Genomic DNA, 25,732 nt, shown 5'->3' with positions numbered 1-25,732 from the left:
GTGGGAAAATAATGTTTTTGCCACGTATGTGCACCTGCATAAGTTAGTCAATTTAAAAAGTAGCATTACTGTCTTAGCCTTTAGAAACAAAAGTTATCTCATTCTATGAGATCAAGGAGCATCAAACTTTAAAATGAAATCAATTTATTTAGTTCCAAGACTTGTCATCACTTGAATCTAGATTTCTGCCATTGAACTATACTCATTTTGAAGAGATTTAAAGAATGTCGACAAACTTTCATGACTGGGGTACATTGAACTCATGAGAATGAGCTACAGTAGAGGTAATAGCGTGACACTTTTCACATTCATGAGATATGATCATGGTCTGTTTAAGACCAGAAACAGCAGGACATCATTTCATCCATCTTGGCTCCAGATTAAAAAATACAACCCTCTTTCTTATCCTATCACAGGTGTTGAGTTGTTTCAGTCTAGTCTCTGATATATTGTAAATCAGATCATTGTCCTCAAACTTTCTAAGGCATCATGAAAAGTAATATTTTGATGACTCATTGCATGAATCTACACCAATTGATTGTGTTAGTGCTAGAACACCCTTAACACCACACTTTCTATCAACGATGTGCACAAGACGTACTTAGCAGCATGCATAAGTGCATTGTGTAAGGGTATTTCTGCACCATTGCTAAGGGCATTCTTGCATCGACACAATAAATTTGCATTAGGCTTATAATAAAAATTTAAAAGAAAATTGATAGTTGGAGCAAATATTATAGTGTTTTATTTTGATATCAGTACATCCTATGAGAAAACAAGTGTCATGACGGTTATGTGTGTATATTTGTATGCTATTTTGAATCGATTTTGAAATTCATGAATCATGTCTTATTCATTTCTACCAGAAATATTTCAATTGAAATTAAATCTCTCACTCTCTGTGACTAGACGTCGGGTGAATCTTTCAAGGATATTGCAGTTCCTTGAATCGATCAACAGGTTGGAACCATTGTAGCATGGTGTTAGACACACCTTTGGTTTCCTGGTGACATCCTCTCCCTTTCTTTACACCAGTTCTGTCTGCTTGCACTGGCTATTTCCTTCTGTAAAGTATGTCAACCATACATCCCCTATGAATGTCCTCAACAGCTGGACTGTGAATCTACTGAATATGAATCATGTTTCAAGACATGCCAATGGCTGATGCTTCTTAGATGTCATGAATAAAGGGGGCAAAGGAATATATGGTGAAGAAAATGCTGGAAGGTGTTTCCAAATTCTAAAAAAAACATTTGTCAGTATACCGTTATTTCTGTTATTTTATTTCAAAGTTAACTCGTATTGAATGCAATTTCATAATGATCATCTTTCTTTTTCTTAAATACTAGATATCAGCTATTTTTGCAGCTATTGCATTAATGAACCTGACCAATAAAATGTCAAATTTGTTGCTGATCTAGGGTGCAGTTTAGTTGAGGTTACAGTTGCATTATAATAACAAGCCATAATATCTTGAATTATCTTTCTGATAATCTGTGGGTGAAATTTCAGTATTTGTCCATCATTTAAAAAAATGGCATTATTTGCATCCCTATCTTCATCAACCTCATCATTATGTTCACAATTGATGTTTTCATAATCATCATTATTATTACTATCATTATCACAGCCAATATCACTGTCATCAACATCGTCTTTGTCATCATTAACATCACTATCACCATGATCATCATCATAATACCTCTTAACGTGCAAAGCCAGTTAATGAGAGGTTATCTCAGGTCAGACTAGGGCTGCGTTTATGTGACCTCGACCCAGAATCATGATTTGAATCACAATTTGAATCATGATTCAAAACAGCAGCATGAATCACGATCCGAAAGAATCAGCGTTTATACGACCATCTTTCTAACGCTGTTTCTCCCTGAATTCGGGCCGATCCAGTGCGCATCACAGTGCGCAGTTTGACCCAGGAAGTATAGGTCAACATTTTCGCACGTGTTTCTAACTTCACGTCGGCTGCTAGATTTTTGCTGCCGCCGGAGCTAACGCGCGATCGTTTGTGCAAGTGCAACGCTTACTCGGCTTCCGAAAAATAAATCTTTTACTTCCAGAATTCCGTGTATTGTACCTCGTATTGTTTTTGATCGGGAACCAGAAGGGGTCATCATCCTCCCTCCCACCTCCCGATCGATTTTTCTTGTCTATGATGGTCCTGTACTGGGCACGAATTCTGTTAATTTTGTCCCGACAGGCGGTGCCACATCTTCGTTGAAATCCCTCCCTCGCAAGCGCCGCTGAAAGGGATCGTCTTATTTCTGTGAATCCCGGTAAGCTAGGGATGCTTGTGCTTCAGGCTGAGCCCAAAGCACAAGCAGAGCCCTGAGTTCATCGTTCAAGTTCAACTTGAAGAAATGATTGATGAAAACAATGAAATATACAAATGACGCTACAGTACAACCCCGGGGGTACAATACACAGAATGATAATTCCTAAATGCTGGCAATACTGCTACACGAAAATTAACCTGCACGAAACACAGCGCGCACCTTTGTGTCGAACCCGGAAGAAGCACGACACAATGACGTCATAGAATCATGATTCTAATCACGATATCGTTCATACGACCTTTTTCGTTCGTGATTCTACAGAAACGTCTTTCCAAACGCCCCTTTTTTCGTGTTTCATGTTTGTGATTCTAATCATGATTATATTCAATTTCGACTAAACGCAATCGTGATTCTGCAGAATCGTGATTTGAATCATGATTCTAGGGTAAAAAAGTGTCGAATAAACGCACCCTAACTGGACAACAACATATCCTGCCAGCGATACGTAACAGGTGTTTTACAAGGAGGGGGCCTGGTCAGGCGAATTCCTTTGCCGTGGCGGAGATATGTTGCGATGCCAAATATGGTATTTTTTCAGAATTTACGAGGAGGCGTGGCCTAAAAAATGTTGTGTTGCGAATTTTTGTATTTTTGGACATCAAAAGGAGGCGTGGGGCTAAAATATGCTACGTCCCGTTAGCTGACACGGTAATTTCGGGAGAGGGCAAAATCCAAATTCTAATAAGTTAGCATTCTTCTTTGTGGAGTCGATTGGAAAGCATCTTTCATCTCAATTCACCTGTTTTGTGCAACATACTTCCTCTATTTTTTGGTTATCGTTCTAACCCATTCATTATTTTGGCTTTATTTGACAGCATATCATTTTACATTTCGGTATACATCATTTGGAAGATGCTCTTCGGAAACAAATTTTTATCAAACTCCACGGAAACTGCATTTACTTGCCTTTCATGAATTTTGTCTGGGTTGAGATAATCATCATCATCATCACCATTATCATCATCACCATCTTCAGCATTATCACCATCATTAGCAATATCACCACTGTCATCATCACCAATATCATTATTTATCATGCTTTTATTTTCTTCACAGCATTTTTCTTGTCCAGTACTGATAAGCCCTACATCCTATTAGGCTATGAAATGTCATCAGTCTATGAATAAATCCTAGGTGAAATAGTGTTAACAAAACTAGTCCTGGAGCCTTTTGCAGAAAGAGTTGTGTTTAAACGCAAGTAAAAACATTAAGCGCAAGTCCTGAATAAGGGTGCTTCATTAGCTGAAATCACGTTGTGCAAGATTTTTTTAGTTGCGTTTGATCGCAACTCTTTCTGCACCGTGCCCCTGGACATGGATGTCATTCATGAACAGAAATATAAAACATTTTTGATAGCATTTTTTATAAATAATTTATTTACATTTATATATAACATTGAGGACTCATCTACTAATGATGCAGAATGAAACCCAATTAGAGATTTAGCTTAAATCTGACTTTGTCATCAAAATTTGAAACAAATTCTAAAATTGAGTTTTAATCTAAATCATTTGCGAATCGTTTAATTGTTTAACTAGAATATTTCTGTACACATTTTTTACTACAGTAGACATTAACACGTACACCAAACGGACAAAAAGAAATGAAAATCTGTACACTCTCGTAAAATAACCCCCAAATAAACATTCAAGTTTCACATTTCTGCAATTCCCCATCCCCCTATTTTCCACACATTTTATTTTTTGTTTTCTGAAAGATAAATAAAAAAAAACAGGTTTCAACTGATTCAAATTCAACAAATGTTTTTTCTATCTTATCTATACACACAATGCTTGAAACACTGGATTGCACTTTTTTCAGCCTCTTCTAATAGGCATATATATGTATTTGAAAAATTAACTAAGTTGCTGGCAATGCGATTGCACAGCACAGAATGATCTCCTGCTTTGCTGTTAATTCTGAATTGGTGAAATGACTTTTGAGAAGATATAGATGCTGGAGTCATAATTCTCAAATTAATTTGCAGAATGAAGCACTAAACAGGCATAAATTATTCAATTTCATATGAGAATATTATTTTCAAGCTAATGGGTGAGTGGGGGTAATATAAGATATTTTACCTGGTTGTACATTTATACAGTATATAGTGGAAATCTTGCAGTAATTACAAGTCAACTCTTTATAAAATCACTACTATGGCAGATTTCCCTTTGGAAAAAGATGTTAATGCACTATTATATATACATGTATATCTTCTAATACTACTTATACTACTTAACACCCAATTATTTTACGAAGAGTAAAGCCCTACAAATTTGTAGAAAGACCTGCAATTTGTTATGTTCCTTACTGTACTAAAATGGAACCGTGCATATTTCTAGATTATCTTAAAGATATTGTGACATAATATTGTAAAATAATCCATTTAACTTGAACATTTCATGGATTAGGATTTCTGTGATTTAGATCTGGTGATAAAATGTACGAATTTATTTCTCCTAAAATCTTTTAAGTAGATTTACAATGAATTAAATTTCTTTGTAAAAAAAAGACATTTCATCATAACCTAAATTTAAGTAGAGTTAAAATCACCATAGCATTTTAGTTTTGTTATTTTTTTCATGTAATTAAGTATGCATATTTTGTGAATATTTATGTAACCTTTATACCAAGACAGTCATAAATTTTTGACTTAGAAATGATAAATTTTGAATACTTTTTCTATGGAAGGTTTTATTCAAACATCACATTCCAGGTAAATGAAAACAGATATATGTGCCAACAAATTCTGATTTTAAGTCTATCTGATCCTTAAAAGTTTCTCAATTCACATCTTAAATTTATTACTGTAACATCAACAGATTCATTGAAAATCAAACTAAATTTGATGTAGTACTGCAAACTCATTACAATAGAATGATGGCTGAGATTATTCGGCAGTGAAATAATGATAAAGATATACAGGGTTTGTATGAAATAATACACACTTTAAATCACTGCTGAATTAAGCAGATATGATAGTTTTACACTGCCTGTCCTATTGTTCCATGCAAGCATTGCGGGTGAGTTGCAGGAAATCACCAGCAACAACAAAGTTTTGAGCATGTTCAAACATTTCTGCATACAAATTAGACTTGCGTGCACTTCTGCAGGCAACTGCATGTGAAATACATGCAAGTCAATGCGGGTGACCTACAGGCGACCTGTGGGTAGCAAAACTAGTCATCCAAAATTCACACGCAAGCCTTACAATATGACAGGGCCTTGAGAATCAAATAATTTCATTAAAATTGATTTACATTTACATAATTTTGACTTGACAAAGTATCTACTGCATTGGAAAGCATTAAGAGTTTATTTCATGAATTTTTGGAGGGTCTTTAAAGCAAAGTGAAAATATGGTGAAACTTATTATTTTTCACAACAGATAATGATAATAGTTTTAATATTGATATCCATAATTCATGCAGATTTCATTGCAACAAATATTATGTGTACACTTAGTAAGGTCTAATAATTCATTGGACTTTAAGGAAAGGGTGCTTTAATTCACATTGTAGTGGTTTATACTACTAATAATTGGAATTGACTCACATTGTTTTTCTTCATATTAATTTGATTAATTTGTAGTAATGAGTCCAAATTGAGCATTCTCAGGTATACCTTACTGTCTCCTTGATCTATTGATATGTAAATACTAAATTAACTTTGTCATTAGTTGCTCCATGTCTGTTAAATTATCTGCCCATCCAACTTTGTGATGGTAACAAAAATGAGACCTTCAGGTAATCTTTTCCAGCAACTGAATAATATTTGACATTTTGGAGAGCCAGCACATTTGAATGTTTTTTTTTTGGGGGGGGGTTACAGAAAAACCACACTATACAAGTGATGTTTATCATCATACTTATCACTCAATACACAAGATGCACTTGAATAGTATGTACACATATTTTCTTTTGAATGCTTTGAAGTTTTCATTCTTGACAAGTCTTTTCACACTGATTTATCTTAAACTACCAAATTGAAGAATGGTCAGATATAAGAAACAGTTTCATTTTTTTGTAGTAATCATCCCATTAAAGCAGTTGATGTTGTGATTGTTGAATTTGTTGTGTATCCATTAAGTAAAAGTTCAATGTATTTCACAGGTGGTCTTTTGCCTTGAGCAAGACGTCTCTTCTGCATTCTCCTCTCGTAAGCATTTGCACAGCGCCTAACAAATCTTTTTGAAGTATTCTTGCACCTTAGTCTACGTTTAGGTACATTCGCAGGTAAATACTTGTTAGTATGACGATGTCTCCACATTGCCTCACGAGCCTGGTAGCAAAGGTTGTAATCTCTTGAAGGTTCCCACAAGCAAGTATCATTGGCCCATATACAGTGACTGTACATGGTCTCACAGTCATGAGACTTGTAAAATAAAGATGCAACCGGGTTGTAACGACAACTTCCATCATCCCAAAGAGGTGATTTATCCACATAAGAAGCTGTATAACTGTCTTTAGAATGTGTGTCTATGTTGATGATTCCAATTACGCCTCTTATCTGAAACATAAGTTTAGAATATTCCAATTAGAATTGAAAGCACCTTTTGAAACAAATTTTGTTGATGCTCCATGAGTCTAGTCTTGTCAAAACCAATTCTAAGACAACAACCCTTGGAAATTATTCCAAATTATCTACAGCTCTGACCACCCCTTCTCTTCTCACAGTCAGTAATTTCAAGAAGCTCTTTTGTATCAAAACTTATGGATTGATATTCATGCTCTTTAGATAATACTTCTATTACTTGGTACCATGAACACTTGAACCCTATTAGCATGAGGTTAATAAAAAAATATATACATGTACCTGTGCAATGATTACTAATTGCTATGCGTTCACTGCTCATCAAATTAATTTCATCACACAAAAACACACTTTTATTCCATCAAAATGTTGCTAAATTATTGTAAAATTTGTCTCATCTGTATTTCAGCAGTAAGTGTTTTTTTTAAAGCCCTCATGCACCGCAAAATGTTTTTTTGTATTGATGCCATTCACTCACAGGTGCTGATCAGTTACAGGTGAAGGTCCACTTACCCTGCATTTGCAGTTATCGTTGTATATGGATGTCATGCCGTATAATTGTTCTTCTGTTAACTTATCCCATTCTGACCACATATCACAGTATGTCATATAGAAGATGTCCCTAGTATAACGACCTATTGTAAAAAAAAAAAAAAGTGAAAGAGGTGTTTATAATTAGATCAAGTAAGCATTGTTTCTTTAATTCAGAAAAAAAATAATCCTATAAAGGGTTTAATCCATCTGATATAGTTTTCTCAGGAGACCCCTTATACTTTTGTTATACTAAGTAGTTATCATATGTATTATCAAAAGATATATGATTATCCTGATAATAAAGTGCAAGCACAAAAATCAGATGATATTTTCCAGAGATCTAAGAATGATGATCTTATCAAACTTGCATTAATTTCCAACTTCAGAATCGCTAAGCTGTATTAAATCCAAAATTGTCCTATTCCATGGAAAGGATGTTATTGGAATAAATTGGAATAATGCAATGAATTTGCATTTATTTGGCTTTATGTTAGGTTTCTGGGCTTTTTGCCAAGACTCCGATTGGTGAGGATTATAATGTGGATGCGGGCAATAAAATTCATATTAGAATTACTTGTATTTTTGTTCTTAAATTTTTGATAAAGGAAATTTAACATGATTCTGGGACTGGTGATGTCTTTTTACATATTTTTAACATTTATTTGATTTATGGATTTTTTAATTACGAAAGCTTAATTTAAAGAGACAGATAAAGGAAATTAAATTTGCTTTGTATTGACTGAGAAGAGAGTTATAGGGAAGAGGATCATGTGATGACTTCCATGCAAATTAACAGTTAAAAAACATCCACTCTCAATTTGTCTGAATATTGATAATGGAGTGATCAATGATAGGAAACTAATATCAATACCAAAAAAAAATTTTTAATGCCATTCTTTGAAATATAAAGACTAGTTTTGGTAGAATCTAAAGGAAAACAACATTTAGTAGCACTTCTTGATCTTGTAACTAACAGAAGGTTATAATTGATGTCTTTTGTTCAATAACAGAGTAATTTACAGCACAGACCTCTCTTTTTTTTATAGTTTAAATATCAAATTGCAATGGATCAACCAAAGTTATTTACCTGAAAGCAGGTATTCACCATTCCTTACAAGCCCAGTAACACCACATAGTCCACCAGCATCGGGAGAGTGAATCCATTCTTCCTCTACATCACCTAAGTAATCACCTCCCTTGAATATACCAAGGATTCGTACTCGATAACCAATCAAGAAACGATAATTGATAGGACGAGATTTGTCTGGATGTTCGATTCTCTTCCTCTCTAAAACTCTCGCCTGGATCACTGTTAACAAATTATGGGTAAGAAAACAGTTTTTTTTCAGTTTATCACTTGACTCTGGGGTAAGAAACAAATTAAAAGACAAATGGAACAACATAAAAATTACTTCAACTTTTATAGTTAAATATTTAAAGGGTCAGCTGTAATTATAACAAATATCTTTTGATCAGTTATGGAAAACTATTTTGTTTTCATAACAATGTAATTTGCCCATGGAAAGAATATTTTACATGACAAGGGATTTATCCCCAAAATCTCCATTCAGTTTGTATTCAACTATACATGTATATGTTTTGTTATCATAAGGCATGAATTTGATAGAGTAAGAAATGTCAATCTCAGCAAAAGTCTCTTCAGAGTCTGAAGATTCAACTGAGTAAAGTCAGCATGTGATCTCTTTGTAGTATCTCTCTTATTGAATGTTAAGGTGGTGTCACACCTTGGCGTTTTAGACAGCGTATGCCCGACGTATCAAAATTTCTCTAAAACGTCGGCATACGCTGAAGTTTGATTTTTTTTTCAACTCTGGGCGTATACTTAGCGTATTCATAACGAGTTCGACGTATACATAACGTATTAGTAACTTATATCGAACGCTTCGTTAACTTATAAGTAACGTATTCCAACGAATGCTTAGCGTATTGCTGGCGTACACAACTTATGCCCTACGATAGCCTAACTTACGCATAGCGCGCGGCAGCGTATCGCTGACGAACACGTGTCGTAGCCTATAAAAAGGCTGCCCTCGACTATTCAAATCATAACCGCATGATACATCACCGTATCAAGACCACCGCCATGCCGAAGAAAACTCCTGTGAACCTCACCTTTATATACCAATTCCTATAAACGTTGTCAATACGCCATTATACGGTAGCTGTAAGTTATAAACACGTTCAGTAAGTTTTGTGGTCGTCCGGAGCACGTCTTCATACGTCAATATACGTTGGAGTTAAGTTACACATACGTTCAAAGCACGTTACCCATAGGTTAGAAGTAAGTTTAAGGGTACGCTGCACATTATCTCGACGTACATCGACTTATGAGTAACTTACGAGTAACGTGTGTCAACGTGTATCAACGATCGCATAACTTGCCTACAACTTATGGCCCGCGTATGCGGGACGTATGAGCCATACGCTGGCATACGTCGAAAAATTTTGTGCTTGCACAAAATTTTTCGACGACTTCGCCGTTTGACGACGTATACCAGCATGTTTTAGCGTACTCTTAACGTATGCAAAACTTACCCGTAACGTATTCGACGTACGCCAACGTATTCGCCAAATTTCTCATACGTCGGGCATACGCTGTCTAAAACGCCAAGGTGCATGCATGTGACAGCGCCTTTACTAAGGAAAGCTATAATCTAATTTTGTTAGTTTGTCTGAAATAGAATTCTGTCTCATTGTCAATTCAGTCCATTCTCAAACTGTTCTCAACTGATCATGTATTCCCCTGTCAATAAAAGTTTAGATAATAAAAGAGGCAACCATTTTTCAAGAAAAATCCTGTCTGCACTTATCAAGAATCATTCTGTTAATTTCTTAATTCCTGTATTGATCTGATTTAATAAGATGTATATGTTTGGGGATGATTTACAAGACAATTGTGAATTGATAAAGCTATGGATTAAAAATAAATTGCAAGTACTGGTTAAAAGAGAGTTGGTGGATACTTACCAAAGTCTGAGAAACAATATTTAGTTTGTGGGTGATTTACAAGGCAATTACAGGCCTCACTCCATGGCAAAAACTGAAGAAAACAACTAAGAACTACACCACAACGCAAAATAAATTGTCTGAATTCCATCGCAAAATCAATTTAGATAAAATGTGTGAATTTAAGAATATTGATATCCTGATTGGAATGTATCCTATGGTTAATGACACCTGATGTCAATCAAGAAGACATTCCCAGTACAGATATTGCTGATGATACCACTAAATATCCTGACACTGACAAAACTGCAACCCCAACAGCTCTTTTTATATACCATTAACCGATGGAGTATCCAACCTCCCCCACCATCCCCTAATTAATACCCAACATGATTCCAAAACTTTTTTTCTTCTCATGATGTGGGGGTGGGGTTTGAGACTGTTGGCACGAGCAAGGAGATGTCTACTTTAGATTTACAAGAAAGTAAGAGGTAGACAAAAAGTGGAATGGGAGGGAAACAGTGTCTTTGGAAAGACTGTGTTCTACAACCAATCACAGTTTCGTTTTAACAATAATGTAGTCTATCCAGACACACAACTTACAGAAAATATGTTTTATAGAGTAGTAACTGTGCCTGGCTGTTGAGATCTATATGAATAGGAATTCCTTTGATATTAAAGTGTAAAACACTCACTGGTGGATAACAATTTGAAGCCATAAATGAATCAGTGAATTAGGGATTTTTAAGTATACTATGTTTTGTTTAAAGACTAGTTACCTTCCTAGTAAGGTATGCAACATGCTGTTTGTCTGTGATTGCTTCCTGGCATTTACTTTTCACTTTTTCTTTAGTAACTCTGTATTTCAAGAGATCGTATTGAGTCTACACTCAAGTTAAGCAGATTACATGCTTTCTGATTATTTATAAGTCTTAGTTGTGATTAGGAATGAATATTAATAGCTTTAATTTTCCTTCACTTTTTTCTTCTCTTGTCCATGCTTCCATTTCCCTCGCTCTCTCATATGTTATTTTTCTAATGGCTAACAGATTTTCCTTAGTTTTCTTTCCATGTATTGTAGCAAAAAGTTCTTTTGACCAATGTTTATTCACTCTTGTTCTTGGATATGTCTGGCTCAAGTTTGAACAAGTGCAGTGTTTATAAAGGTCATATAGGTTTATATAGGTTATTGGACTTATGGCTATTTATGAAAAGATGGATTCAGACAATATTTCATCATAATATGACCATGATGTTTCTTCCATAAATAGATTTTTTCTTTAAATGACAAAGAGTAATACATATGAAACTAATTCCAAGAATATATGCTGCTGTAATATATCTTTGATCTTGGCCGGCTTCATGAAAGAATCAGAATTTTTAAAATAAAACCTAAAAAAAGCTGAAAATTAAAAGTTTGTCATGAATGAGAATTTTGTAAAAATCTGTTATTACTTTTGTACCATATTAAGATAATAAGCAGCTTTGATATTTTTTATATACCTATCCCACGTCAATAATCACCAGAATAAATCATAAATCTTAATGTATTAATATAGGGTTAAGAAAATACATATATTGATTCCAAATAATTCATGTATTGTTACATACCGACCTGTGTGCACAGTATCTAAGTTGTTGATAATCAGAGGAAACAAGCAGGCTTAATGTAAAGGAACGAAGTCATTCTGGGGAAAATTATAATTATAGCAAGGTTAGAAGGGTCATTCCAAGGAGATGTAAAATCAAGTTCAAGAATATTGAGTGGGTGACTAATACCATGTTTACACATTGACTCGGCTCGCGTGTTGAATCTGCGAGCCGGGTTGAAGACTGCGAAGAAGGGATCAGAGATCGCGTTCATACGTACATATGAAAAGGCGAGTTCAACACGGCTCGCGGATCTCGAACGGAAGAAGAATTATGACGTCGCAAATTAAAGGCGGGAAATTCACCGCCGGAATCGAATCTTGTCCGTGCGAACAACAACAATGCCAAAAGTGAAAGCGCGCGCAGTGACCTAGGTCAAGAGAGTTCGACACGGCTTTCTGTTTACACACGAAAAAATTGCCGAGTCTGACTCGGGTCGCGGGTTGAAACCTTCGATTTTGTAGGATCGATAAAGCCGTGTTCGACACGGCTCGCGGATCACTCTGATCGCGTTTACACAGCATAAAATTGCCGTGTTGAGCATGGCTCTCGTGTTCAACCCCCGAGCCGAGTCAATGTGTAAACACGGTATAAACTGAGAACAACATCTTGCTTGAAAATTGATTGTACAGATGCTGTTTCCAAATGTTAAGTGCCAATTTCTAAATACCAATTTGATTTATTGCTTGAAACAAAGACTCACAAGCAATGGATTTATATCACGGGGAAATCCATCAGTCAGGGAGATTTACCCCCCCCCCCCCAATGAAAACGTAGATGTTGTAAATTACTTTGAGTTCAATAACAAATGGCTCCAATACGCAGTGATTAAAACATTTGTAAGTGCTATATTGATTTTGCATAGTCATTAGCATTGTGAATATTAAGGATTAGTTTGTATTTATAATTAGAATCTTAATAGTTTTCAGCATCAATCAAAAATGGCCCAGTTGAAACTTAAGTTTCTAGAGATTCTTTATATTGAATGATGTTTATGACAATGATGCATGAACATTTAAACTGTATATAAGTATTTAACTTGAACCTTTTACCTTTATCTTTTACTTATCCTTACTTATACATCATAACAATCAAACATGATTGCAAATGCGATTGAACTCTAAGATCATGGAATTCAGATAGTTCTTGAAAGAAGAGTCATACTTCTCAAGAATTGTAGTAGACTGTGACCCCCTCCATTGGCTTTTTCCTCTTAGCCCTGCCCTGATTGAGTAGACATAGCTACACCCTTCATCTGGGAGCAGAGTATCTCAAGATTCTGCTTGCTCCTCTCCCCTTTCTCACTCTTTATCTCACCCTCACTTCTCCTTCTCCCTCTCTTAAAATTTATCCTGCTTTTGACCTGCTAATAGGTTTGATTTAAGCCAGAGTTACACCAGAACTACTTTCTCATGAATGAATTAAGATTCTGCCTGAATACGGCCAAATTCAGATTTGTCTGTTCTTCAGGGAGCTCCAAGAATTGATTACGGTTTTCAACATTTCAAAATGAGCCAAATTCCTCCGCCAATGTTCCACAGTCCCTGTCAAATTTTCTCGCATTCGCAGAGGGAGACAGAATACTCCCAATTCCACCCACCCGAATATGTGTATTTGGATGGATTCGCAGCTTTCCAGTGTATCCCAGGCTTCGATGACAGAACAAGACAATTCTTCCCAGCACACAAGTTGATTGCAGTATCAAATTTGCACATTTTCTTTATTCAATAAATGATTATTTTTGCCCTTATCTAAGAACATCTAACAAACATCTACAGAGATTATGTGGGGAATAAAAATAATACTTATATAATATTGGATGGCCTTGAGGTTAATACAAGGAGATATTGGACGAGTCGAAGACGAGTCCAATATTTTGCAAAGCGAGTCCTATATTTCCTTGTATTGACCGAAAAATGGGACATCCAGTATTATGATTATTATTCATACAGAGAATTTTAGCAAATAATTTTTAACTTACCCTCCCGCCCTAAGTCTCTGACTCTGCTGTATGATGGGGGGACCTAAAGCTACGCACTTTGTTTTCAAACAATAAAAACTGTCCCAATTTTAATATTTCAACAAATTATATTTCACTAATTTGTGGCAAACATTCTAAAGATCATTAACCAAGCAGAAAATATCACAAAACTCACTAATACGAAAATCCCATCGTGTTTTTCGAAAACCTCTTAATTTCGCCGCCAGATGTAGAAGAGGTCCTAAAGCTACACACTCGATTTATCATGCAAAAAAATAGTATTTCCTGTGCCTCAGTTTCTAAAATATATTCAAATTATTATAGGATAAAATGAAATTAAAGCGAATATAACTCCAAACTTCCTAACAGTTGTTGGTTTTCTCTGCATTTAGAGATTTACTGCAGCCTCTGTAGAAAAAATTTAATAGGAATTGTTCATCACTCTGCAGTCACAGTTCCACACACAGTGCGCATTTGCCACTGAAAACTGCATGCGCACGCAATGAGTGGTGCGTACACTTCGGGAATTTCCCTTCCGTAGTCGTCCAATATTTTCAATATTGTGTCACCTCGGAAAAAATATTAGGCGAGTTCAACAAACTTTTTAAGTGGGTCGAGTGCACCAACAAAATAACACTTGTATTTGGGCTCTAAAATTGTCTGTATGAATAACAATTGTAAATATCAGTTGAGGATTATTGTTACCAGCAAACTGTAATCCAAACGTAAAATATTCATATGACACATCTTTTATACAAGTATGGGTTCTGCCTTTGGTATTGAATTGATTCAATGTGTGTGGTTGGAGCATTGCGTGATACAGACACTTGTTATGAGTTCATTGAGGGCAAGATTGGGGAAATAATTAATTAATGGGCAATAATGTGGGAGGCATTTGGCTTGTTTTGACCCTCATTTCTGGCTATACATTATCAGGAGGTGTGAAAGAAACACCCCCATTCTGTGGCTACATCTGGTTAGAGCTGCATTCAGAATTTTGGTCAGGAGGAGTAATAGTGAAGACTTACTAAATCTGTCAAGCAAAAGAGAAAGTGATAAAATTCAGGGGGTCTGTGGCTAATTTACTAAAGATCATCATGTCAAGCATGAAATATGAAACAGAGTTACAGTTTTGAAAAATTATGGTTAGATATTCCCCTGAGAGCCTGTATTAAGATCTGCTGAATAAAGATCATTTGTTTTGAAAGCTTAAATGCATCGTGGGATAAAGTGAGAGAATACAGTATATCATTCACCATTTATACTATTTTCACATTATTACAAATTAATACCACTATATAATTGTCAAGGGGGTAGTTTATTTAGATGGTCTAAAATGAAAATCAGAGTCATATTGAGAATTATTGTAACACTATTTCATTTTTTTATATAATAAAAAGGCATGGTCACACCGCCCGTGTGTTGTTGGAGCGGTCGTGGAGCGGAGAGAAAATATCATCACCGCCCACTACGGTTCACCATTTTTTTTTTTTTTTTTTTCCCGATTTTTTCCCCTATTTTGTGAGCGAAATTCTACCCTCTTTCCCTTCCGCTCCACGACCGCTCCAACAACCTCCGGGCGGTGTGACCATGCCTTAACACTTGATGTTATACTTTCCTCGCATTGTGTTGTTTCATTCTGATTGTGATGTCTAGTTTTAAAAACTGTTAAAAAATCTAACACACTGGTATCAAGATAAACCAAATTGATTTTCCAATATTCTTGTCCTTTTTCTTACCATAAAGCACCCCTATATTCTTAATTTGAATCAGTCCAAATCCTCTTCTTCTGACTGGTTGAGGGGAAATTCACTTTCCTCCTCATGTCCAAATATGGTTATAGTGCTCAAGCTAATATGGTTGTAACAGATGTATACATTGTACTGAGCCTATGTAAACACTGCCTACACACAAGCATACACACACTCACACAGCATAATGTAGAATAATGGCATTCCTACTAAAATGGGCAGGGCTTAAAAGTTATAGGATCTGTAAATGAAACTTGACTGGTTGGATAAATCATAATGATAGATGTATTATTCATGAGGTGAGTTGGAGGAGTGTCATTGGACATGAGTTTTACCACTGTGAATATATGTATGATAGTGATAATGTCTGCTATATATTGAATTGAATTGAATTGGTTATGCTTGTTACAGTTGGGGTATTTTTTTTCTAAATAATACTCCCTATTTATTGATTGATTTATTTTTTTTATATATCTTGCTTCATGTTTTTTTTTCTAACTTAATTATTGATTGAATTATATGAATTCAAAGATTATTTTATGATATTACTCTCTTATCATTTTACTCTCAAGTTCTCTCCATTTCTTCCATCCACATCTCTACATTACCCTCAACTCTCTCTCACTCTTTCTTCCTTTTATTTTGTGTTAATTATCTTGATACTTTCTTTTGGTTATATTCTAAAAGCTTGTTTTCAAATTATTCATTCTGTCTGTCTTTCAGTCTCTCTTCCTCTCTGCCCCCTTTCTCTGTTTGTCCATCTCTTTCTGTTTCTCTATCTGTTTCTCTCTCTGTCCGTCTCTTTTTCTCTGTTTGTCTATCTCTTTATCCATCTCCTTACTTAAATTCCAGCATCACAATTGAAAACATCACTGATCATCAGTCAAGTTTATTTTACATAGTTATGAAAAATCTATACAAAACAAGGCATTTTCAAAGACCGATTAAGATAAAATCTGGGTAGAAAAGTTAAACCATCAAAACAATCCCATTGTATATTAACTTGAAATTATTTCATTATTTTTATTTCATATTCTTTTATAATATAACTGTTCCATGTCTGCACGCCCCCCCCCAAAAAAAAAAAAAAATTATGTCAAGACACTTACAAATAAGTACATAAATACACATCCATCACAACACAACACGTTCTAGAAAACACTATATGACAAGTATAACAAACACCAACATAATCACAGCATCTTATGGACCCTTCCAGTTATGTGTTTTTAATGCAAATCTGCATTTATATCTTTCCATTTCTGTATCTCTATCTCACAAGAGAGAGAAAAGAATGTCTAGTTTAAATTATATTAATTATTAGAATTTGTGGCCTCTCATTTGTTTTCATTTGTCACCATTTTTTTTTACTCTTAACTCTTAACATGCCACGCACACTATACTAACCCAATGCCACAGTGCTAATCCGATGCTAATCCCCTGTGCCAACCACTAAACCCCCCTGTGCCACATTGATTTTGGGATCGCGAGTCGTATTCACTCCTTTCAATAGTCATGATTACAATTACTTGTAACTCTCTAACGATTAGTTTATCAACAAAATATTGTGTAGTAAAGTTGTAGGAAATTTCATACCCCTTATAATGGTGTCCTCATTATATGAATTGGTTATTATCTTTACCGCTAAAATATGAGTTGTATCAAGTAGTTCCATTTTGTGGAGTGTTTTGTATGGATAAAAAAAAAACCCAGGTCTCTTCCCTCTCAGAGGCGGAGCCATATCTTGTAAAAAATGTAGAAATACTCGAAAAAGTTGAATGTAAACCGCGTAAGTTGATCTGTCAGAAAGCAGAGTTCGCACTTCACACAATAGAGCTAATTACGGCATGCATGCGATGCGCAATACAATGCAAAACGGCGTAACAATGATTGTAATTCCGAATGTGCGCAGTCATGCACGAAGCAGGCGAGGGTAGGAAACAATGCAAGCACAAAGCAATCAATAGTAGGCGTGCGAGCACGAGTGTGGCATGTTATAGTAGGATACGTAGCGTGCATGAAGCACTCAATGAGTTAATGCTTTTAACACCCAAATTATATTATTCTTTTCTTGATATTGCAACCAATAAGCTCTCTCATTCTGAAAGAAAACACAAATTATATTGCACCAATTCTTACTCGTAAATATTACACTAAACAAAATTCAAGGTAATGGAACATTAATCACAGTTAAAAATTATTTTCAAGAACATTTGGGATAGGTCTTTGCTGTATACTTGTTGGACATTTGATACCCGCTGTAGCTTGCAAACACATCTCACGTAGACAGTCTTCCTGGATGTCATCACAATTCTCAGGACAGGTCCATCCTGGTAGAAAAGCATATGCCCCTCCCATCTGAAGACAGGCACTATTCTTACGCCTCTTAGAGCAGTAGATATACTTCTCAGACTGTAGCCATGAGCAGCGCCCTGTACCATCCATGTTAGGTACACAAACACTGTACATTGTCTCACAGTCATCTACCATGTACTGACGAGATGCTAGTGGGTTATAGAAACAATCGTCTGTCCTCCAAAGGGTATCGGCACCACTCTGGATCTCATTCTCTTCAAGGAAGGGGTCAATGTGGGGCCTGATTACCGAGTGGGTCTCATTCACCTGAAGAAAAAAAAAATTGAGATTATTATAAAATGCTATAAAGCATTGTAAATATAATAAAATGATCGATTTTATTGAGAAAGTACTTTTCTGTTAATTTCTGTCCTTTATTTTCATTGTGGGATTTTCAAGTTGGGGCAACATCAGTACAGTAAATTTTGAATGAAAACCTCAGATTTTTAAATAATTTTACCAGTGTATTCTGTGAAAAGAATTCGTATCTACTAAGAAAATACAGATCACATTCAATTAAAACTTCTGACACACTTCATGGAAAGTAGTTAGATAAAATATGTGACAGTTATGTCTTTGGTAGCATCTCAAAAACAAATTGTCTATTTGCTTAAAAGGTCGTCAATCATGAAGCAAACTCCATGTACATATTTTTAATGCCAGTCATTTTATTATTCTTCGCTTGGTATTTGGAATGGCTCCTCATTTTGAAGATAGAGGGCAGTATACTTTTTTTAGAACCTTTGTAATATTGAGTCACTCTACATTGCAGGAAATTGACTTGTACTTTTATGAATATACAATTGTAAGAGATGTCGAGTCAAGATAATATTTGTAAAGTAGAATGTTAAGAACATTTGTGTGGCATGTATAGTACATTTAATTTACAACTAACATCAGTGGCTACAAACAGTCTACTGCTAGAGTACAATGAATACAATATACATTTAGATATTTGATTTTGATTTGATATAAAGATGATGGATTAGTACACTACCAAACCTCATTTTTTTATATCACTTTCATTAACTTAAGAAAGGTTAACTTTACAAGCTATACATGTATTTACCCTGCATTCATCACAGAAAAGTCCATAAACACTTTCTACTCCTTGTCTCTGTACAGATTTAAGATTAGACCATAGTATGACTGCATCACATGATCCAATATGTAGAACATTACCATGTGAACTTCCTGCCAATGGATAAAAAATACATGAGAGATTTTATTGATTATTCATATTTTTATAATGCCAAAATTAAATAATAGTACTTGTTAGTACTTGTAACAATTTTCTAATTACATACCCTCAATCATGTTCACTCTATCAACTTGCATGTATATTCAATGTATTTTTATAAATCATTACCCCCCCCCCAGCCAAGGCATTCCATAATGAGGGAATGGTGTACTTTTTAACCCTCAGTTCTGCGCTGATGTTGCAATCTTGCACATTCGTACAATTCAACAATCATAATAATTTGTTTTCTCCCCTACCTTCAAATTAGATAAGTTATTAAAAGGCAATAGTTCCTGGACAACATCTAAATAATAACAATGTATATCAATAGTGCAATATGGAAATAATTATCATGGAAACAATTGTTATTATCATAACCCAAAATTAATTCAGCGTGCAAAGAGTTAAAGCAATTTGCCGTCAACAATTTTTTAAATTTGATTTATCAAATTCAAACTTCAATGATCTTTTTATCGTTCTTTTGTTAGATGTTTTAACCAATAGGGAATATAGTGAACTATTTAAAATACACTGTTTGCCTTGTTTGCACACTTATGTAAATATGTTTACATGTATATTTATACATCTCTACATAGTTCAGTTATTTACATTCTCTCCTATATTCAATGTTTTTACTTTGTTAACTTCTGGGGGTTTTATACTATTATGTCTCATCATTTTCTTCCCAAAATCTTATAACCAATATGATGATTATAAAATTCCCACATGAAATTTCTTTAGATGTTTCTTTAGATGTATTTAGTTTGACCCTATAGATATTTACATCGTACCCAGTCTTTATCACGACTGTGTGATATTATAACACATCCACTCTCTGTGATTACAGAACATTCACAAATTGAAACAACTAAATTGACATAATGTAACCAGGTGCCATTTTTACACTTACTATTTTACACTTATCTATTGACTACATCTCAATTCATGTTTTTTATCCTCTCGCTCTCTCTCTCTTACATATAAATTTACTTACCCATGATAAGATAAGTTGCCCCTGGTTTAAGATGAGACTCTCTACAGCTTGGTCTGTCAAAGGTAACAGTTATACCCCTTCGCTTCATAGCATTGAAAGAACTTGGTGACTTGAAGAAACTCACCACTTTCACAGTCATATCATCTTTAACTCGTCCTCGTAATACTGAAAATAAAATTGATATTAATTTTCATTTTCATTATTTGTTCTGTTCACTATTAATGATTAAACGATAAATGATTATGATCAGATGATAAATACTCAGTTTATTTTCATTTAGTTTTACTTATTGTTCAAGTTTTTTATTCTTCAAGCCATTTTCAATGCATATTACCTAATTTAGACATGATTCTATTTTGTTTACATTATAATTTTTGAAATTTGTAAACCACTAAATTATCTTTACTTGTTTTGTCAAAAATTTAAATTTTTTTTGATAAATATAGAAATACAGTGAATAAAATAAATAACTCACCGATTTCTGCATCACAAAATTGCTGCTGAAGATGCTTAGCTGGGCATGATGAACAAATTGATGATGAAGATGATGATGTTGTCATCAAGACCAGCATTAATGCTGTCAGTATGACCTCAACAAAAGCCATGAGTGCTTGCTAATTTTTGGTTTTCTCTTGATCTTCTTTGAAACAGATTTTTTTCCTTCAGTATAATGATAATCAATCTATTAAGTAGTCTATCTAGATATTCCTGTGAAATAAAAGGATAGCAGATTTTCCTGAATCCTTAAGATGTTCAACTTGATGGAGGAGTGAGGATGATGAATATATAATTGTCAAAGTGTTCCTGAAGCTAACTATCAAATGACATCAATCTTGAGAATGAGTGATGATTTATACAGCTCTCACTGTCTACGTTTTGATTACATCACGATATGCAGTTACTGATCCACATCTTGCTAATGAAACCCTATTTAATGAGTTACCACTCAAGTATGTCCTTTGTCTTAAAAATAGCTCCCAGTCCCCGCCTTCCGGCGATATGAATTCCAAATAAACAAACAAACAGTGTGAGATATGAAAAAATGATATTTGTGACTTTTTTTTCAAGATAGTAACCAAAACACACGTTCTTGAGGTTTGATGTGTGGCTGAGGAGACGTCAAGAAATATTAGTTCTCTGCTTGAGGTCTTGCAGTTCTGTGATTGGATGATGAGGTCATCTTACTACCACTCTAGAGATTCTACAAGCTCCTCTTATTCTTCCGCTTATTTTCTTCCTACCACAACAGCGATTCATATTAGTGTGTCAATCAAGAATATATCAATATATCTGAACCGATGCACATATTGTGTTTATCTTTCTAATTATATTTTTAAACTCTTGTAAGAGAAAAAAACACCTTTAATATTGCTTTAAAGGTGAAATTATCTCATATACCTCCAACAAGTTAATTTAAAACATTGAAAATAGTATGGAAAGTAGAGAAATGCAAAAGGCGTTTTCAAATTGCACTTCTTGAAAGCAGTTGCAGGAATGAATGTGATACAAAATCAAACAAAGGAAATTCTGTTCATTTCTACAATTCCTTTCAAGAAGTGGAAGTTGGTCAGCTTTGAGCTTGTCTTTACTCAGCACTGTCTTTAGATTTAGAGGAATCAATCTATCTTTTTTTTTGTAAGCACTTGCTCATTATAAGTAAAGAAAAGTTCTGAAATGATGGCTATAAATGGCTATAAATTGTAAATTACCACCCATCTTTACACTTTATTTTCCATCTACCATTGAAAGAATATGTAATAGTCACTTCACTTGTCTTAGATTTGATCTTAGATTTCCATCATGTACCACAATAACCTTGTATAAGCTTTGACATTTTTCTTTATAAAAATGGTATTTGATTCACGTGAGCCATACTATAAGTTTCCTTTTCCATTCATTCTATTTCAAGGATGCTTTCAATAATTGAGTGGAACCATCTTGTAATATACTTTTAAGTTAATAGGCAATCAACACATTAGAAGAAAAAATAGATGCCATCTTAGATTGCCATACAGTCAGACAAGCCACAAATTCAAATATTTCAGTTATGTTTTTGTGAGCCCAAGTGAGAGTCTCTCCTTACAGCGAGGAATGATGCGGTTTCATTTCTTTTTTGTTTCATGCCAACCACAATCACTCAAGGAATGGCGAGTATCAAAGGGTCACATAATGTTTACATTTTTCATTATCAAGCTGGCATACCACAAAGATGAAAATGAATTGTAAGTCTTAGGGTCCATTTGTGATGGAATTTTCATATCTTCCATTTCATTTATATTTTCCTTTGAAACAAGTTGATGAAAAGAATGTTCTAACACCTGTATCAATTATTATATACTATTTGTTGTCATTTATGTTAGATTATGATTTCCTCGGCATTTTAGGTATTTTGATGTATCTTGACGCTAACTCAATACATTCTTTCGATGTGCAACCAAATTCTTTCCGTCCTGTAAACTAAAAATGACCTATTTTGTTTTGATGTGATATGTTTCATGAGTTTGTTTTTTTTTACACAGAATTACAAGAAAGAAAATCATCTATAACCATAAAATAAGAAAACAAATGGGGGGGTCGATGGTGATGATAATTTTCATCATAAATTTTGAAAGAATAAATTGTTACTGTATTTAAAATGTACATGAAATAGAAGAGAGACCAAAAATTAAAAGTTGATGCAATCTTTATGCAGATATTTCAATATTGTCTAATAGAGTTATAAATAATAATGAAAATAAGAACGTAATAATAGATATTTGACTGACAATAAGTAACCCATTCATAATCTTAGATTGTGTTTTCTCCTTTCTGATCTACTCCCACATTGGATTTAGTTTAGCTTAAATGATCATGAGATAAGGAAGAAATTGACTTGCTTTTTCCTAAAAGATCATTCATTGATGACGTTCTAAGAAGGTAAGATGATAATTAGAGGGTCAAGTTACATTGATCTTCTCAAGCAGAACCTCTTCTTTTCTCCTATCACAGTATGAATTGAAGCAGACCATTGCTCATGGTTCTCTCTCTATTATCCCCCTTTTAGAGTATCCATCAACAATGGGATGATTTCTATTAACAGGTTTCTTTCCTGATTCGTACAGTAAACATGTACAAACAAATAAAAATTACCATCTTATTGACTGTTGGATAATCACCCCCTCCCCCTCCACTTTCAAAATCATTTCATGGCCTCAGTTGGACATGCTCAAAATACTGGAGTATTCCAATAAAAGTAGATTGACCCCATTCTCCTATATATTTGTGCTAGTAAATAGGCATAAGTGTAATAAGTCTAAAAATTGACTCAATTGCACAGATAAACTCTGACATAATGATGTCATCTTGATGTGATTTTTGATATTGTATGCTTGAAAACAGAAATATTTGAAAACAAAATATTTGCTTCATTTATTTATGCCTTACATCCCTGCATACAAATATGTTTCTTAGATTTGTTGTGTCATAAAAGTATGAACAAGCCTTAGAACTGTCTACAGTTTTCAATTAATTTTGCAACAATCGTCTCATGTCATTAGGCACCGATTGTCAAATTTAGATGTATCTGCAGGAACTATGGTCAAGTAATCTTGTCGGATAGCTGCTCAAGAAACAGGATATTAATACTGCATGTCCATATATCTTTCTCGTTCCCTCTCTTTTTCTGTGACCTATTTCCTAAAATCATTAGTATTGGAAATGATTGTAATTACAGAGTGATTTTAAACATATTTTAGGCCAATTCAGGTACTATTTAATGTGTGGCTGAGCATGAAGAAACATCTCAATGGAACAAATATCAGGAGACATTTTTTTATTTCCATCTTGAAAAATTTCAATACCTTCTTCTTGTAGAGACACATAAATTCCATACAAGCTGATACTGTTAAAAATTGCATGATGTGTTCATGACTTCCACTTCCTTCCCTGGGATATTCAGTACACTTTATAATCATTTTTTTTTTGGTTCAAATTTTACATTTAATACACTTGCAGAATATATGTAGAACTTTTGGTACTTAATTGGATTGAAATGAGACACCACTTCCGGAAATTCATGAATGTTGAATTGATTATTCTAGCCATTAGTCCACCATGTCAGTTTCAGCTCGTTACCCCCCACTGCCCCTCACTACCCATGCTTTGAATTCAAGTTCAATTGTTATAAACTCACTCATAAGGTGGTTTCAAACCGCCTCGATCATAAAAATCCCTGTTGAATTATGAGAACTTTTTAAGGCTAAAAAGTAACCCTTTAATTATTCCTGCATTCACACCGCCCCGAAACATACCCTTTGGAATAAGTTCCTGAAGTTACGAGCATGCGCAGTATGGTTCAATAAGCAGGCAAGGCGTGAAATTCAAAATCACTTGCCCAGCAGCCACCCACGGTGCCGCGCCCAACGACACGCTGGGCTAAAAGTTCCCGTAAATTGCTTTCACATTGCCAAAATACCTGCGACCTTGGAAAAATCCCTGCGAAAGGTCTTGTAATTTCGCCAAGTACCTACTATTTAGCGGGTATTTTCTTTCGGGGAAATTACGCGTAGTTTGCTTTCACATAACCAAAATACCTGGTATTTTTTTGATCGTAGTAAATTTCCCGATCAGAGAATACCTGGAACTGACAAACTTCGAGGCGGTCTGAAACCACCTATAGATATTCAGTCTTGCACCAATAGTGGATCTGTTCCTATCTGTCTATTGGAATTAAATAGCGCCATCTTTATGTATTTGATAAACTGAAATAGATCAGTTATCACTATTCCATCTTCACGCACCTGTAATGGCACCACTAAGTAGGATCAAATCGCTTTGTGCTTTAGTTCCTTCCCACCGTCGTGCGATCCGGTAAGATTGGCTTTTCTTAGCTGATTGCAAAATTTTGGAGCCCAGCAATATTTTTTCTTCAATACAAATGATCGCCATGAGTGACCTCAACATCTGAAAAGGTCTGACTCGATCACTACGATTATTCCAAGATTTAGGCCACGGTTTTAAACAACTATAACACTGAAAATTTTCATCAAAATCCTTTATGTGAAATAAGAAAAAGCATTGTAGCTTACATACAGTAACATGCATAACATTGATAAAATGCAAAAATGTAACCAATAACATTGCACATTCACTTGTTATTTAAGAACATGCGTAAAAACGATTATTCTCACTTATGATGATCTATTCAAGAGCATCTTTTCTTAAAAAAAAACATGAGAAATAGTGGTTATCATCTCCCCTCTCATTTGTGTGATAAACTTGATATGCGTAAAACTATTATGAAAAAATATGAAGCAAATTTTCAAAGTGCCATAACTTTCTTAATTTACATCCACATTTGATGAAAGCATGTCTTGTTTCATTTTCTCTATTATGTAT

The 25,732-nt window shown here is 34.6% G+C and overlaps 2 protein-coding genes across 2 annotated transcripts; both read right to left on the bottom strand.

Moving 5' to 3' along the window:
* Nucleotides 1-4,174: 4,174 nt before the first annotated feature.
* Nucleotides 4,175-11,339, bottom strand: LOC121410440 (tissue inhibitor of metalloproteinase-like). The gene is made up of 4 exons (XM_041602531.1): nt 10,407-11,339; nt 8,506-8,727; nt 7,398-7,519; nt 4,175-6,860 (listed from the first exon to the last, which is right to left on the bottom strand). Exons 1-4 carry the CDS (start codon nt 10,534-10,536, stop codon nt 6,384-6,386), a joined length of 951 nt encoding a protein of 316 aa, XP_041458465.1. The 5' UTR covers nt 10,537-11,339; the 3' UTR covers nt 4,175-6,383.
* Nucleotides 11,340-17,734: 6,395 nt separating this feature from the next.
* On the bottom strand, nt 17,735-22,897 carry LOC121410438 (metalloproteinase inhibitor 1-like). The gene is made up of 4 exons (XM_041602530.1): nt 20,832-22,897; nt 20,357-20,521; nt 19,192-19,316; nt 17,735-18,389 (listed from the first exon to the last, which is right to left on the bottom strand). Exons 1-4 carry the CDS (start codon nt 20,959-20,961, stop codon nt 17,958-17,960), a joined length of 852 nt encoding a protein of 283 aa, XP_041458464.1. The 5' UTR covers nt 20,962-22,897; the 3' UTR covers nt 17,735-17,957.
* Between the last annotated feature and the right edge of the window lie 2,835 nt (nt 22,898-25,732).

The sequence above is a fragment of the Lytechinus variegatus genome, chromosome 3, assembly GCF_018143015.1.
Source record: "Lytechinus variegatus isolate NC3 chromosome 3, Lvar_3.0, whole genome shotgun sequence".
In the NCBI taxonomy this organism is placed as follows: domain Eukaryota; kingdom Metazoa; phylum Echinodermata; class Echinoidea; order Temnopleuroida; family Toxopneustidae; genus Lytechinus; species Lytechinus variegatus.
The sequence above is the reverse complement of the archived record's forward strand: the minus strand, read 5'-3'. Positions and strand labels throughout refer to the sequence as shown.